This window comes from Mauremys reevesii, linkage group 24 (assembly GCF_016161935.1).
Source record: "Mauremys reevesii isolate NIE-2019 linkage group 24, ASM1616193v1, whole genome shotgun sequence".
Taxonomy (NCBI): Eukaryota; Metazoa; Chordata; order Testudines; family Geoemydidae; genus Mauremys; species Mauremys reevesii.
This window is the reverse complement of record NC_052646.1, coordinates 1,808,145-1,823,508: the sequence shown is the minus strand read 5'-3', so window position 1 is coordinate 1,823,508 and position 15,364 is coordinate 1,808,145. Positions and strand designations below refer to the sequence as shown.

The following is a 15,364-nucleotide window of genomic DNA, read 5'->3' as shown; positions in this document are numbered from 1 at the left end:
AGCAGAAGCCGGCCCCTGGCGTGCAGTGACTCGGGCGACGCCTCTCGCTAACAGCGCTTGGGGGGACGATCCCACCCAGGCCCAGGCGTGGAGCTGCCCGTTTATATGGGCACAGGCTGGGGCTAGGGCTAAAGGAAACAACCAGGGCACTATCGCCCACTTCCTCGGCAGCAGCTGCTGCCTGGCACCTGCGCCTGTGGCGACGGGATTTCCTGGTGAGCAGGATGCACAGGCACGTGGGGGATGAGCTCCAGCGATGAAGGTCGCTGGCCGATGCAAAGGGCCGTGAGCAGAGAGAGAATTGGAAGGTCAGGGGAGGAAATAAGGGGGGGGCAATAGCAGATTTGGGGGGCAGGTGCTCAGTGCAGAGTCGAGCTCGGAGAATTCGTGGTCGTCCGATCGCTGGGGAGGAGCAAGACGTGTTGCAGGGGGAAGACCGACTAACGGGGGGCTTCTGGGGAGGAGGCCGGTCCGTCGCTCACGGTCCCCGGGGCCTCTCTCTGCTCCCGTCACGCTCAGGCTCGGCCGCAGAGTCAGCCCGGGTGCTCAGCACCCGGGAGTGAGACGCCTCGGTGCCAGGCCCTGCCCCAGCGGCCGTGTCCTCGCTGGGGCTGCGCTCTCCTGCATGTGCCGCCAGCCCGGCCAGGACCTCAGGGGCTGATCCCGTGCTAAGCGGAGCCGCTCTGATCCTTTCCCAAGGGATTGGGGGAGAAGTCTGTCCTCCTGGGCACAGGACGGAGGCTCGTGGGAAGGTATTGCAGGACTATCAGCAGGCCAGTGGCTTAGCCTGCAGTTGCCACCCCGAGTGGAAGGAGAGCCTGGGCTTGGACCCAGCTAGCCAGCTAGGCCAGATTGCAAGCACCACGGAAGTGTGGGGCGAGGGGACAGGGTGAGAGTTTGGGGTAACTCTGCTGTGAAGACAGACGCTCAGGGCCCGGTTCATTGCTGTCCTGCAGCTGCCGTCGTTTGCAGCAGTGGGGGTGAGACTGCCAGGTCGGCACGGTGCCTTGCACACCCACTTGTGAGCACTGGTGCAAATGACGGCTGGAGGCACAGGACAATGGTGAGCCCGCCCCGGGTGTGTAATGTGTGGGGGCTCCCAGCCTGTCCTGACTGCGACAGGACTCAAAGGGGTGTCATGTGATCTGGGAGGTGGGCGGATGGCTCTGGATAGAATAACCAAGCCTTTGTGCTTGGCGTGCATTGCAAATGCACAGTAATCACGAGGGGCGTCTGTCCCTGCTGCCTGGCTCAGGCAGGACACGTCCGCGCCGCATTGCCAGCTCCTGCAACCTGACCGGGAGCCTTGTGATTTTGGGCAGGGTTTCTTAAAGCCATGAGCTGCTGGAATCATGTGATCACCTGCAAATCCCAGCTTCCACCTACAACACAACCCGGTGTCTAGCCCGCCTGGCTGCAGAGACCAGCTGGAAAGTGGCTGCTAGCATCTCTGAGACCAGAAGACAAATAAAGATTCCTGCGTTTATTATTTGTAAAAAGAAATCTCAGGACTTTTGAAGCCCCGGCTTGGCCGCGCTGCAAGCGCCCGTCCCTCCCCCCAGAACCCTGGGGAATGCCCCGTGCTCAGCACTATTGCAACCCACTGACAATGCAGCAAATTCTGTTTTAGCCCAGCTCAGCCCACCCCAGCTTGGCCCGTTTGCTGTTCTCTCTGCGCGGCCAAACTCTGAGGTCCTTACTCAGGCGGCGCTCCCATCAGCCCCAGGGCAGCTCTGCCTGGCTACCCACCGGCCACTGGGGTTGTCTGCACCTTCTTGGGTCTTCAGGGCCTGGGCTGCCGCTGCTTATTCCATATGCTGTAAGGTCACTGAGGCCCATGGATGGCAGTGAGCTTCGGCTCACACCCAAAATGTAAACCCCCCACACCAAATATTCCTGAGAAATGAGGGTCTGTGTTTATAATGGGTCACCCAGAGGGTTTTAACCCCAGACCTTTAGCAGAGACCCCTACCACACGAGCTAAAGGAGTAATTCTCTTAGCTGGTACTAGTAGTAGGTTGTTATCCTCTATGTGCCCCAGGCTCTAGGACCATTAGCTCTTTCTGCTGTTAGCTCAGCAGGCAAAGCAACAGAGGGGAGGGGAAATATCTGGGGTTCTGCAGGATTCATTTTTTGTCACTGTTATACATCAGGCCAGACCAGACTCAGAGAGCGAGGATCAGCCACGGTTCTATTTTTATCCATGCCGGTGACCCTGGACAATAAAGGAATCTGCCCATCAGCATGGTATCTGGGCACCAAGAAAAAAAAATCTGTTTGCAAAATACACCAGGGACCTTTATTGAAAGCACACCAGCCTCCTAACGCAGGGGCTGTGGGAGGGGACGGGCGCTATCCGCAGGGAACGGCAGGGAGGCAACCCAGCTATTGCCCCCGGAGCTGGGTTTCTGGGTGTCTGTCCCCCGCTGCCATCCAGGGCCAGGCTTCACATCTTCCGTGGCATCTTGTCAGGGAAGTCCTGGAAGTCCTCATTGCACATCATGGCGACGCAGGCCAGGAAGGTCGCGTACTCCTGGAAATCCACTTCCTTGTCCCGGTTGCTGTCCAGGTTGTTCATGAGCCGTTGGAAGCTGGCTTCATCCGTTTGTTTCTGCCGAGGGGAGGGGAAGATAAAAAGGGAGCTTTGCATTAAAGAGCTTGGTTCCTGAGCTGGTGCCAGGCGGACAACTCCTCTGACCCAACCCAATAGCCTCCTCCTCTGCAGCTCCCACTGCCTGGAGCAGCCTCCCGCCATCTCTCGGCATCAGCAGCTTCTCGTTGTGCGGTGCACGCTGAGCAGCTTGGGACGCAGAGAAGCCCACATCCAGCCAAAACGGGGAAGGGTATTTAAAGAGGCAGAACATAAATACCCCAGTTAATCTCTATGGCCGCGGCAGCTAACCCCCCGGCCCTTGGGGCAGGTGCCAGGGGACCTTTAATACCAACCCCGTCTGTGTGGGAAGGACCCCGCCACACCCCAGTAACAATCCCCAGCTCTTTGAGCGCTGCGCCAGGGAGGTCAGTATCTTTAGCCCCATTCTACAGACAGGGAAACTGAGGCAAAGACAGGTGAAATGACACGCCCACAGTCTCCAACAAGTTTTGAACCCAGGTCTCCTGAGTCTCACTCCAGTGCTCCGTCCACTAGGCTGCACTGTCATCAGTGCCTCCCACAAGGAGCCACCCACATGGGCCCAATGGCAGGATCAGGGCCTCTGTTTTCCCAGGCTATCTGAGCACACACCCTGGGCCACAGCAGTGGGCCAGGACTGGCAGAGAACATCCCCCCGTCTATCTGCTGCGTCCCGTGAACATCGCTAGCCAGCTCTTCGCCCGGCTGGAGCTTGTGACGTGTGTCAGGAGCGTGGCCCAGGCTGGTCCCATCCCACCACAGGTTAACGTGCCCCGACCGGATTCCCAGGTCGCTGCTCAGCCCAGCGGGGATGGTCCCAGACTCCCAGCCGAGCCTCCCCTGCCCTTACGCTGATGTAGCTGGGCAGCTCCTTCGTGACCAGCTCCTTCAGCTCAGCCCTGTTGAGCTTGAATTTATCGCCTTCCTTCCCAGCGTGCTTGTGGAACGTGGAGACCATCGTGTCCAGAGCCCGCTCCAGGGGCCGGGCCATCTCGCACCGCTAGCAAATCTGACAGGTAGACAAGGGATGCTGGTTAGAGGGGGGGGTCCACCAACCTGCCTGGCCAGGGCACAGAAGTTACATTGTAGGACGGAATGAGTGAGCTTAGCACGGCCTGCGTGGGTTTCCTTGTGCATTGCCAGCGAGGCAAGAGACACCAAGCCAGACAATGGGGCGAGGGGCTTCTGTTTTCATAACTGGGAGCCTCCTGGGGCCGGTGGTAACGGGGTGCAGCCAGACAAGGGAGCTAGACACGGGGACCTGTGACCCCGTCGCACAGCTAGGGTCTTGTCTTTCCAATGACTTGGGCACCATGTAGGACTTCGGCCTGGCCGGGAGGTGTTTATGGCCAATCAGACCTTCAGAAGCCACATATTAGCGATAACCCTCTTCCTGCACGCTACCAGCATTATGCCTCACAGACAAGCAGCTGTCAGGAATGGTCCAGATAATACTCAGTCCTGCCACGAGTGCAGGGGATGGGACTCGATACCTCTCGAGGTCCCTTCCAGTCCTACGATCCCTTAAACATCCCCAGCCCATGCGGTGACCTGAGCGCTCAGCCACAAAGGTGCTGAAAGTGGCTAATTATACGTCCATGCGGGTGGCACCTGCCTCCGTCAGCGGCCCAGTGCGATGTCCCACCGGCCCCAGCAGAGAGGGAGTCGCCCTCCTTCGGCTAGAACTAACTCAGGAGCGGGGCAGCCACTCGGAGGGGCAGCTCCTGATTCCTGTCGCACTGGGCTCAATCCAGGGTGACTCCACCGACTGTCCCAGGCCCTGCCAGCCCGGTGACGCGCCCCCCGGGCAGGGCACACCGATGTGTCACTCCTTCCTGCCTTCCGATGCCTCCCGCCTCCACCGCTCTCCTGCTGACAGCACAGGCGGGGCGTTGGCTTCTGGCACTGCTGCCGAATACCAGCCCCGAGGCTAGGAGGGGAAAAACCTGGGGACCGAGGGGTGGCAGCAGGGGATGGAGGAGAAAAGCCCCATTGAGAAGCAGGGACTCTCCAGCCGCACCATGTGCCTTGGCTGAGTCCTGCTGCAAGAACTGATTCCTGGCTCCTGCCCGGAGAGACGGGGACGGTTACTGGCCCTTGCAGGAGCCCGCCTAGCGCTGTCTGGAGAGGCTCGGCTGCCCCACATCTGCAGCAGAAGGGAGCAGCGCAAGCAGCCAGCTGCAAAACGCAGCCTCTGAACTAAAGTCCGCCTGCTCGGGAGCTGCAGAGTTAGCGACTGGCTTTCCCTGCTGACTCACAGAAACCGTTGGCGCTGCTGCCCTCAAAGCCAGCCCCCCGCCGGTTGCCCAGGGCAGCCCCCGCACATGGTGCCTCCAGGCAGCCCCGAAATGCAAACTGCTGGCAGCAAACCCAACTTACCCAGGCAGCAAACAGGAAGAAGAGCAAGGGAAGGCCGGGCCGGAGTGAGGCTGAGTGACAGGGCTCAGTATTTATAGCCCTAGCGAGAGCTTCAAGGGACACCCCCTTGGGGGGGGTCGAATTAAAAAGAGGCCAATGAAAGTGCGAGTCTCTTTGCAGACGGTTGGCAGGAGAACACGGGTACCCCTGGACCATCACCCACCCAGCCCCGCCCTTGGATGATGCTTTCCAGCTGCTTGGCAAGGAGGGACTCTCCTCCTGGGCTAGGAGACAGGAAGGCCGGGGGGGTAGGGGAAGCCGCCAGCCACACAGCCATGAAATCCTGATTCCTGGCCTCCGCTAGACCAGGGAGCGGCAGGCGGGGGAAGGAAAATCAGCAGGGCTGGACAAAGGGTGCATGGGGGAATTAAGGAAAATAACATCTTCAAATCCCTTCCCAGGACACTCCGGCTCTGCGTGGCGACGGAGATGTCAGACCTGCGTCACTTTGCAGCTTCGAGAGAAATGCACCTGCCACCTCGCTGCCTAAGCAGTTCTATAGGCCTCCCTCACCCTAGGGTCAGCGTGCCCGGCGCGTCTTCTCGTCCCACTCGTCCCCAGCTAGGAGCCACTTTCCACACTGCCTGCGCTCACATGTTCATCCCGGGGGGGCCTGGCCAACCACGCACTGAGCAGTCCCCACACCCAGGATCATACCCAGTCTTTATTAATATTTCAAACCAGCCAGTCCGACAGGACAAGCGAAGAAACCCCACAATCAGGAGAGAAAACCCAGAGCCGTCTCACCCTGCTGCAGGGGAAGGAATTAGCCCTGGACACGTTCCATGCTTATGGCAGATAATTCTGAATAGGGCAAATACGGCAAAAATACCTCCAGGATTGGAAACATTGGTGCATCTCCGGAGCCCGGCTCATGATATTATTTAACTAAAATGAGATGCGAATTATTCATATTTCATAACCGCAAGGACTGTGCGGTGGAATTCAGGGTTGTGTAACTTAATCCTGCTTGGGAATTTCTTGGGTTGGAGCGCTGCTGCCCTCTGCTGGGTGCAATCCGCTCAGTTCAACCATGTGTCATAAACCCTTTGCTGCAGCGTTGCTCAACATTTTCAGGCTGGCAAACTCTCATTCAGTCACAAATGTATGTGACACCCCCCTCCCCAACACACAACACATTAACTATGAAAGCAAGAGTACAACAATGTAACAGTGAAGCCAATATAACTGATCTGTGTGGCTGTGGCTGGACCAGGGCCTGCTGGGAGTGGGGAAAGGAGATTTGCTTTGCTGTAGACTAATACATTTTTTCAATGCCTCACGAACCCCCGGTTGCCTTTCATGACCCTCCTCTGCAGGACTGAGAAACAATGCTCTGCCGCTGCTCGCTGATGGACGGTCTCCTTTAGCTCAAGGGAGCGGCTCTGTGTATTTGGGGCAGGTAGACGTGAGTTCAGTCCTTGACACACCATGACCTTTCCCAGTGCGAGGTTCCCAGGTAGCTGCACAGTTCCTGCCAGACTTATAATTTTGCTCTCCTGCTTTGTATTCATGCCCTGCACAAAACCAGCTGCCTGTGCCCCAGCAGGGGTGGGTTTATTGTGCACGTGGCAGAACTACAGGGGAGTCCACGAAAAACTCGTGGCATAAGGTGCACGCCACCGCCACGAAGCGAATGTACTCCTGGAAGTCAACTTCCCCGTCTCTGTTAGCGTCCAGGATGCTCAGCAGTTCCTCAAAGGCGCCTTCCTTCGCTTGTACCTAGGGGCAAGAGTGAAGGTGAGTAACGGGGCAAGTGAAACCCCCTCAGGAGTCTTTCAAACTCGGTGACGGCCAGACCGCCTAGTGGTTAGGACAGCAGGCTCGGGTTCAGGAGACCCGCCTTCAAGTCCTGTCTTTGCCACCAATTCTGTGAGGGACCCTGGGCAAACCGCTCCGAGCTTTACTCCCCAGGGGTAATAAGGGACCAATAATTAGTCTGTTTAGGTTGCAAGCTCTTCGGGACGGGAACTGTCTCTCCCGCTGCGTTTGTACAGTGCTGGTTCAACGGGGCCGCTCGGAGCTACCGGAACCTACGTAATAATGAGCTTAGGAAGAAATGTCCGTCCCGAGCGTGTTGTGGAAATTCGACACCTTTCCCTGCTCGCTGTCACAGGCAGTTACCGTTCCTCTGCCCTGCGAGGAAATGCTGGTCCCCCACCACCACCCCGCTTTTCACAGGCCCGGCCAGATTCGGAAGGGGCTGATCTCGTCCCGCAAACTTGGCTCATAAGACACTGAAATTGGACCAAACTATCCTCAGTGCTGGTGTAACCCCGGGTGACAGCCCAGCGCCGGCGCACGGTCGCTGGGCAGCATTTGTACGGCAACACACGGGGTCTGCTTCCAGTCCAAGCCAGAATCCAGGGGAGCAGGTGTAAATCGTCATGTCCCAGTCCAGAGGCTGGTCCCCATAGAGGATAACAGCCTACTACTGTCATCCGCTACCAGGGCCACTCTTCTTGCTCAAGTGGCAGAGTCCAGGCTTTGGTCCTGGAAACTCAGGGCTCAGGCGGAGCTGGTGGGGATTCGTACATGTGACAAGGAAAGATACGTTGAAAACAAATAAAAAAGTCAAGAGGCAGCTTGGATTAGTGGATAGGGAACTAGGCTCTTTCCCGGCTCTGGCACTGACTTGCTGGGTGACCTTGGTCACCTCACTTCCCCTCTCCATGCCTGTTTCCCCTCCCACCCTGGGTCTATCAGACTGTGAGCTCCTGGACTGTCTCTCGTGCTGCGTCTGTGCAGCTGAGACCTCTAGGTGCTGGGAATTATTGTCATTCATGGTTTGTAACCGGTTCGGGGTGGAGACTGCTCTCGTCTCATCCCAACGGCTCCGTTCCAGCTTCCTCCACAAGCTTACTCACATCTCCCAGGCTGGGCAGCTCCTTCTCCAGCAGCTCCTTCAGCTCCCCTCTGCTGAGCGTGAATCTGTCGCCTTCCTGTTTGGAATAGCGCTGGAAAGTGCAAACCAGCACAGCCAGCGCCTGCTGCAGGGTCTGCGGAGCTGCCATGGCTGATGCCGGGGGGGGCTGAAAGGCAGGAGCAGAGCAGGTGGGTTAGCAGAGACCACACCCCCACTGGGGAGACAGAACGTGGGGGGCCCCTTGGGTGGGGCGTGTAGAGGAACTGACCCGGGGAGCCAGGTGTCCAGTTTTCGAATGGAACACCCGGTCGAAAAGGGACCCTGGCAGTTCCGGTCAGCACCGCCGACCAGGCCGTTAAAAGTCCAGTTGGCATCACTGCAGAGCTAAGGTAGGATAGTCCCTACCTGTCCTGGATCCGCGCTGCATCCCGGAAGCAGCCAGCAGGCCCGGCTCCTAAGTGGGGAGGCTACAGAGCTCCATGCGCTGCCCCCGCCCCAAGCACCAGCTCCGCACTCCCATTGGCAGGGAATTGTGGCCAATGGGAGCTGCAGGGGCGGTGCCTGCGGGCGAGAACAGTGTGCAGAGCTGCCTGCCATACCTCTGCCTAGGAGCCGGGCCTGCTGGCCGCTTCGAGGGCGCAGCACGGAGTCAGGAGAGGCAGAAACCCCCAGCCCGGCCTACCAGTTCTGAGGCCAATCCGTCTCTCTTTGTGGAGTCTAGAGGGGAACCCAGCATTGGCCTTTGAATGGAAACCCAGCCGCAAGCTCAGCTCTGAGGTGGCTCAGACGGGCCGGCGTGGCTCAGAGTCCACTGCAGCCTTCCCCTGATTTCAACAGGCTTTGCACCAGGCCCTGGAGCACTGAGGCTCCCTCCCCCGTGACACAGAAACACGGGAGAGGTGCCATGTTCTGCAGCTGATGCGTCCACTGGGGGATAGTGTCGGGACAGAGGCCCGAAACCCGACACACACGCATACACGAAGGAATTTCTGCTGGGAATATCAAGCCGCATCCAGCCACTGGGTCCCGCACTGGCTGCAAAACCAAACCTGGTAGCCCAGGAGATGCCTTGCTTTGGAAAGGGATTTGAATCGTACGGAGCTGAACCACAGCGGAGTGTTTCCTTCCCCTCCACACACCCACACACTGAGTCACTCCGGCCTGTGGCAGGCAGCGCCTGCCTTTCCGCCAGCTCCTCCAGCGTCCCTGCTCTGGCCCGCCCAGCTCGGAGGAGGCAAAGGAGCTGAGCTGTGAAGGGCCGGGGCTGGGGGTGTCCTCCAGGGAAAGGCCCCTCAGGTAGCTTTGGGCAGTTTGGTGATCAGTAGAAAACGTTAGAGAGAGAGAGACGTTGTGGAAGCATAGATAGATAGATAGATAGATAGATAGATAGATAGATAGATAGATAGATAGATAGAGGGGGTGTCTGGGGATAGATAGATAGATAGATAGATAGATAGATAGATGGGGTGTCTGGGGATAGATAGATAGATAGATAGATGGATGGGGTGTATGGGGATAGATAGATAGATAGATAGATAGATAGATAGATGGGGTGTCTGGGGATAGATAGATAGATAGATGGATGGGGTGTATGGGGATAGATAGATAGATAGATAGATAGATAGATAGATAGATAGATAGATAGATAGATAGATGGATGGGGTGTGTGGGGATAGATAGATAGATAGAGGGGGTGTGTGGGGATAGATAGATGGATAGACAGATAGATGGATGGGGTGTATGGGGATAGATAGATAGATAGATAGATAGATAGATAGAGGGGGTGCTCCCAGCCCTCCTTCCCCTCCTCCGCCAGGGCTTCCCCATTCCCCAGCTCCCCTGCTGTCTATGCAAACGCGGGCAGACTCGGCGGCCCATCACACCAGAAACCTCCACCGGCATCGCTTCCTGGGAGCTGCATCCCCACAGCTGGAACATCGGGGCAACCTCTGGAGTCCAGCCCAACCCCTCTGGGAAAGACGGCAGCATTTAGGAACAAAACTCACCGCCACCAACAACGAGGTTCAGGGTCCGGGAGAGCCAAGCGTGAGCAGGCGTGTCGGGAGGGTGGGAACCGTCCTGAAGCCACCTGCTTTACCAGCTCCCGGTTCAGACTCACATGGGCTCTCCCAGGCATCAGTGTTAATATCGCAGGCAGGTCTGGGAAACGGCCCCAAGCCAGATCCACCCAAAAATTGCATCAAATTGGCTTCGAATCCACGCCCTGAGCCGCGCATGGAGGTGGAGCGGCGTCATGGACGGTTTTGAAATCCAGGCTGGGCGTCTGTCTAAACACTCTGCTCTGGGAATTATGGGGCGGGGGGGGCAGCTCTCCGGCCCGTGTTATCCCGGAGGTCAGACAATGTCCGCAATGGTCCCCTCTGGCCATCTGTGACTCCATGAATCCCCCAGCACAAGGCGCTCCCAGGAGGGTCCTGGACTCTATTTACTGAGCACAAGCTCTTCGGCTGGGGGGGTCTCTCCCTTCCCATCCGTTCAAATCCTCCCCCCGCTGGTGGGGGGGAGGGAATTGAACCTGGGTCTCCCATGTCCCACTTGAGTGCTGTAGCCCCAGGGCAGAAAGTTATACGATGGGCACCGGGTGCTGCCCTCCAGCCCAGGACCCGACCTGAGGTGCGTTCGGAGCCCGCCTGCCGGCTCAGGCCCCGCACAGAACTGGGACAGCCAACGCCTCTCTGCTCCCGGCCCAGGGGCCTTTCTGGGTGGGGGCGCCCAGACACAGCAGTGGGGCTGGGGTCCGGGGCAGTGACGTGGGTGCCCAGGTAACTTTAGGTGCCTGCAAGGCCCAGCGGGTGTTTTGTGGATCCTAGTGGAGCCAAGACTGGGAGTTAGGCCCCTAAACCTGAAACTCGCTTGCCCAAGCACCTTCCTGGCCCCATTTGCTGTGCCTCGTTTCAGGGGTGACCAGCACTTCCCTGCTGCCCAGGGGGGTGCAGATAAACACATCAACCACTGTGAGATCCGACCAACAGCCTGTTCCGAGTGCTGAACGCCACTCACCCTGCAACAGGGCAACGCCAGTCAGACGGGGAGAGCCCATGACTATACTCCTGTCTAACGAGTCTGTAAACAAAAGACCACAGGGGCAGGGCTTGCCGTGCTTGGTGCCCACCCCCCAGGGATTTGTAAACTTGTTAAAACTTCCCAGATCAAGAACTTGTGAGCTGTTCAGCTACTCTGGTACCAGCGGCGCTGAGGGGCACACCGAGGAGCGAAGAGAGAGAGAGACGGGCTCATCGCGAGATGGTGGTTCAGGGCTGGGGAATGAAGTGTCATTAAACCTCCAGAGGCTCATTTTCTTACCCGGAGAATGCAGGGCTATGAAACTACCTCCCTTGGCAAACAAAAAATAACATCAAATAAATCCCAGCTCTGTGAATAATGCATCATAAATAAATAGAAAACAGGCACAAATTCCTGCGGCTGTATACAGCCCTCTGGAAATGCAGCTGCTTCTGGCACAGGGAGAGGATCCTGTCTGCAGCTTTACCTTTAAATAACTGATTTAAAGATCACTTTAGCAGAGCAACTCTCCCCCCGTTTGAATCTGGTCTCCCAATTAAGTAGGTTAAATCTGTTGTCTATTTCCTTACCCAATGTGGGAAGCTGATTGGTTCCCCTCAGGGGCGTGGGCCAGGCCAGCTGGGTTATAAAAGACCAGCTCAGGGGGCAGGGAAAAACAGGGGGAGATCTGAGTATTTTCAGTGCTGGGGAAGTTGTGGAAAAAGTGAGAAGGGAGGTTTTAAAGAGGAAAAAACCAGCTGCCTTTGTTTGCGGTTGAGAGCTTTATAAATAGCCCAGGCGGATGTCTCTGGGGTGCAGCGTTTCAAGGAAGGATTTTAATGCTGGTTCTCCGCATGCAGGCTCTTGCTCTGGGTAGATGAGCAGATCGTGTGGGTGTGGCACAGAGATGAGCAGCCTAGGCCCATAGCACACGATTACTCTGGTTTGCAGATGGGGCTGGGCAGGGGCAGGTGGGGGCTAGTTCAGAGCTCGCAGCCCCATAGGGTGGGATTGAAGTTTCTCCATCTTGTAGGAGATTTATCGATGGCCTGACTTGCAGGGGAGGTGTCCTGTTTCCTTTGTGGGGGGTTGCTAGGTCCTAGGCACCGTGTGGAGCCGGTAACTTAGCCCGGTTGCAATCAGGACACCGGGTGCTGCACAGGGACTTACCCAGGGCTTCATTTGTATTGAAAGAGGGGCCGGGGCTCAGGCAGTTTTTTAACCTTCATAACGATGGCAACGAGCCCAGAGGCCCTGGGGCGCAGAACGGCCGGGCCCAGGGCTCAGGCCTGGCACAGATTAAGCACCAGACTGAACTAGTTTGAAGACTCTTCCCCTGAAATAAAAGCCCCTCTCAGCAGCCGGACTCTCTCTGCTTCTGCTTTGCCTGGTAGCGCTGGGCACTGGGACGCGTGCGGGGAGCGTGCAGCCTGAGCCCTGAATAGCTCGTGAGCTCACTGACAGGCGGGATACACAAGGCTCTCATGGATCCCGGGGGGGCGGGGAAGGTGATGGGTTATGGCAATGCAGTGATGCAGTCCCCTGGTTTAGGCAGATGTTTGCCAGGGGCAGCTAAACCCCAGCCCCTGGAGCTCAGTTCCCTATGTGCCCTCTTCACCTTCCATCCCTATCTCCCCCCCGCCCCCCATGTCCTCTTCATATCCTCGGCCATGGAAGGTTTCAGCAGCAGGCGCCTGTCCTGTCCCCTCCCCTCCCCTAAAAGATCCTTGGCAGCTCTCCCTACCCGAGGGAAGAAGGTTATTTAGTGAGGACTCAGCCCAGCTTTCCTGCCTTCTGGCCTCTCCTCAGCACGGTGCAGCGCGGCTCCGTTCCCGGCTCTGATGCCGCGGCAGGGGACCGGTTGTTAGGAGAACTCGGGTCCATTCCAGCCCTCGGAGGGAGTGGGGTCTAGTGGCTATTACAGCCAGGGGCCAGTGACCAGGAAAACTAAGCTCCTGGCTCTGTGTAATAATAACTCCACCAAGCCAGAGAGGGGGGCTCATGGTCTGACGTTTGAAACCCCAGATCTCTGTGCAAGCCCAGGTCAGAATCCACCCTGCTGAGATTAAGCCGTGAGTTCCACCTAGTTTTAAGAGGCTGTGGCACTCTCAGCAAAGGCTCTGCCTGTTCTCCATGGCTCGTAAAATCCTCGACTGTGCAGCACTCTGGGGTTGCTGCCTGCCACCCTCCGCCTCAGAGGTGGCTGCATTTCAGTGGTGCTTGGCTTCCTACAGCACTCAGAGCTCCCCAAGGGGGACAGATGTTGTATAAAAGCAATAGATTCCCTACCCCTGGCTGGGGCGGGTAGGAATTGGGCAGTGGCCCTTTAACTAGTCGGGGAGCCCTCCAGCGTGTTCCAGTGCAGACACCCCCAGAACCGAGCAGGGCAGCCGGGGGGACGTGGCGTTCTTGCACCCGGCTGCGTCCCTGGGAGAGCACAGGCTCGCAAACCGTCCTACACTGGCCTGGGGCTGGAATCCGAGCTGGCCACGTTCAGAGTAGGACTAAGGGGTAAATTTTTCCAAGAGAGAGTCATTACCCAGAGGGATGATTTCCTAAGGAGCGGGGGCTGGGGGGATTCTCCATCACTGGCAATTTAAGAATCCCAATGGGATGTTTTCCAAAAAACTCTGCTCTGGGAATTCTGTGGGGGCCGTTCTCTGGCCGGAGCTACGCAGGAGGTGGTTTCACAGACGAGAGGATCACAACGGTCCCTCCTGGCCTTGGCATCTATGAATCTATGCCCCCGAGGCAGGCAGGTGCCTGCTCCCACTGTGTGTCTGCGAAACCAAGCCAGTCCCACATTCATGGGGCCAGGCTGGGGGAGGCGGGTTCAGGGGGGTTGGCACCACCCGGGGTGTTCTAGCCAGGTCCCGACACCCTGCCCGTCACTGGGGTATCTGGGCGCCTGCTGGGAAGGGAGGGTGTGTGAGGACCGGCCTGGCATGTGAGGTCCCTGTGAGTTGGCTCAGACTTGGGTTTTCTGCCCAGCACATGGTTTAACCCCCTCCCTTCTCCTCCTCCTGCCACGGAGGTTTCACGGGCTGTGTCAGGCGGGAAGCCAGGGGCGTTACGAGGGGGAAAGGGGAGCCTGCCAGGGGCCCGATCCCAGCCCCTGCTCATGAGACACAACGGAAACCTCTGGCTGAAGCATCTTTACTGTGCGTTGACCCCCTTTACACACAGCGGCCACGCAGGGCGGCTCGGGGTTCAGATCTTCCGGTTCCTCTCGTCGGCGCACTCCCGGAAGAACTCGTCGCACAGCTCGGCGGTGAGGGCCAGGAACACCGCGTACTCCTGGAAATCCAGCTCCTCGTCCCCGTTGGCATCCAGATTCCCCATCAGCTTCTTCAGGCCACTTTCGTCCACCTGATCCTGCAGCGGGGGGAGGGGAGAGACACGGGCGCTGAATGCAAAACCTGCGCAGCTTGGCCCCAGACCCTGGTCAAATAGGAAGCCGGGCGCCACAGGCTGATAGATGGGGCGGGGGAAGGATAGTATAGTGGTTACCGCACAGAGCTGGGAGCCAGGACTCCTGGGTTCTATTACTGCCTCTACCTGCTGCATGCTCTTAAGGACATCACTGCCCGTGACTCAGTTTCCCCATATGATACTTCCTTAGTAAAGAACTAAGGATTTAGCTGCTACATCAGCTGCTATTGTTATTTGGGAACCACATCGGGTGCGTGTCTGCTTGACGCCCGTTGGCTCTGAAAGCGTCAGGCCGAGCCTCTGTGGTCCAGCCCTGGAGTCCCCCGCCCGCATCTCCCTCCACTTACCCCGACAAAGCTGGGCAGCTCCGTGAGGAGCAACTCCTTCATCTCCGCCTTGCTGAGCTTGTACCGGTCCCCCTCCCTGCCGGAATACTTATGGAAGGTGCCCACCAGCACCGCGAGGGCCTGTTCCAGTGGAGACGCCATCCCGCCGCCGGCAGAGCTGAAAGGGGGCAGAAAAGAGCTGCCGGAATGACTCCAGGTCTTTAAAACACGAGCCGAATGGGCCTCCAGCCCTTTAGCCAAGAGCTGGTTCGGCAGTGAGGTGATCCCGCTCGGCGAGCACCCGCGTGAGCCCAGGCGCTGCTTTAACAGAACAAGGGACCCCAAGATCCACTGGCTGGAAGCTGAAGCTAGATACATTCAGCCTAGAAATATGGCACCAACTTTTAACCCTCTCTGAGGGGGTCTCCGTCCCCTGGCGTCACTGAAACAAGACTGGGTGCCTGTCTCCAACCAGCAGTGCTGGGCCGGATGCCGAAATCCCCGGGCAAGGTTCTGGGGCAGCCTGATCCAGGACTAGCTGGTCCCTTCTGGCCAGAGAATCTATGGACAGCAGAGTGCAGGGCTTGGGGGAGAGCAAATGGCTCTTTGGGGGGGGGTGATTCTCCAGCCTCCCCCCACGAGGTCTCACCTTGCAGCACCCCCACT

The 15,364-nt window shown here is 57.9% G+C and overlaps 3 protein-coding genes across 3 annotated transcripts; all 3 read right to left on the bottom strand.

Moving 5' to 3' along the window:
* Positions 1–2,140: 2,140 nt before the first annotated feature.
* On the bottom strand, positions 2,141–5,159 carry LOC120390361 (protein S100-A4-like). Its single transcript, XM_039512966.1, has 3 exons — positions 5,012–5,159; positions 3,483–3,641; positions 2,141–2,611 (listed from the first exon to the last, which is right to left on the bottom strand). The coding sequence occupies exons 2-3, from the start codon at positions 3,621–3,623 to the stop codon at positions 2,447–2,449; spliced, it is 306 nt and encodes a 101-aa protein (XP_039368900.1). The 5' UTR covers positions 3,624–3,641; positions 5,012–5,159; the 3' UTR covers positions 2,141–2,446.
* Positions 5,160–6,451: 1,292 nt separating this feature from the next.
* LOC120390360 (protein S100-A2-like) lies at positions 6,452–8,965 on the bottom strand. Its single transcript, XM_039512965.1, has 3 exons — positions 8,894–8,965; positions 7,918–8,082; positions 6,452–6,772 (listed from the first exon to the last, which is right to left on the bottom strand). The coding sequence occupies exons 2-3, from the start codon at positions 8,062–8,064 to the stop codon at positions 6,608–6,610; spliced, it is 312 nt and encodes a 103-aa protein (XP_039368899.1). The 5' UTR covers positions 8,065–8,082; positions 8,894–8,965; the 3' UTR covers positions 6,452–6,607.
* Positions 8,966–14,084: 5,119 nt separating this feature from the next.
* On the bottom strand, positions 14,085–15,364 carry LOC120390363 (protein S100-A2-like). The gene is made up of 3 exons (XM_039512968.1): positions 15,348–15,364; positions 14,720–14,876; positions 14,085–14,315 (listed from the first exon to the last, which is right to left on the bottom strand). The coding sequence occupies exons 2-3, from the start codon at positions 14,858–14,860 to the stop codon at positions 14,151–14,153; spliced, it is 306 nt and encodes a 101-aa protein (XP_039368902.1). The 5' UTR covers positions 14,861–14,876; positions 15,348–15,364; the 3' UTR covers positions 14,085–14,150.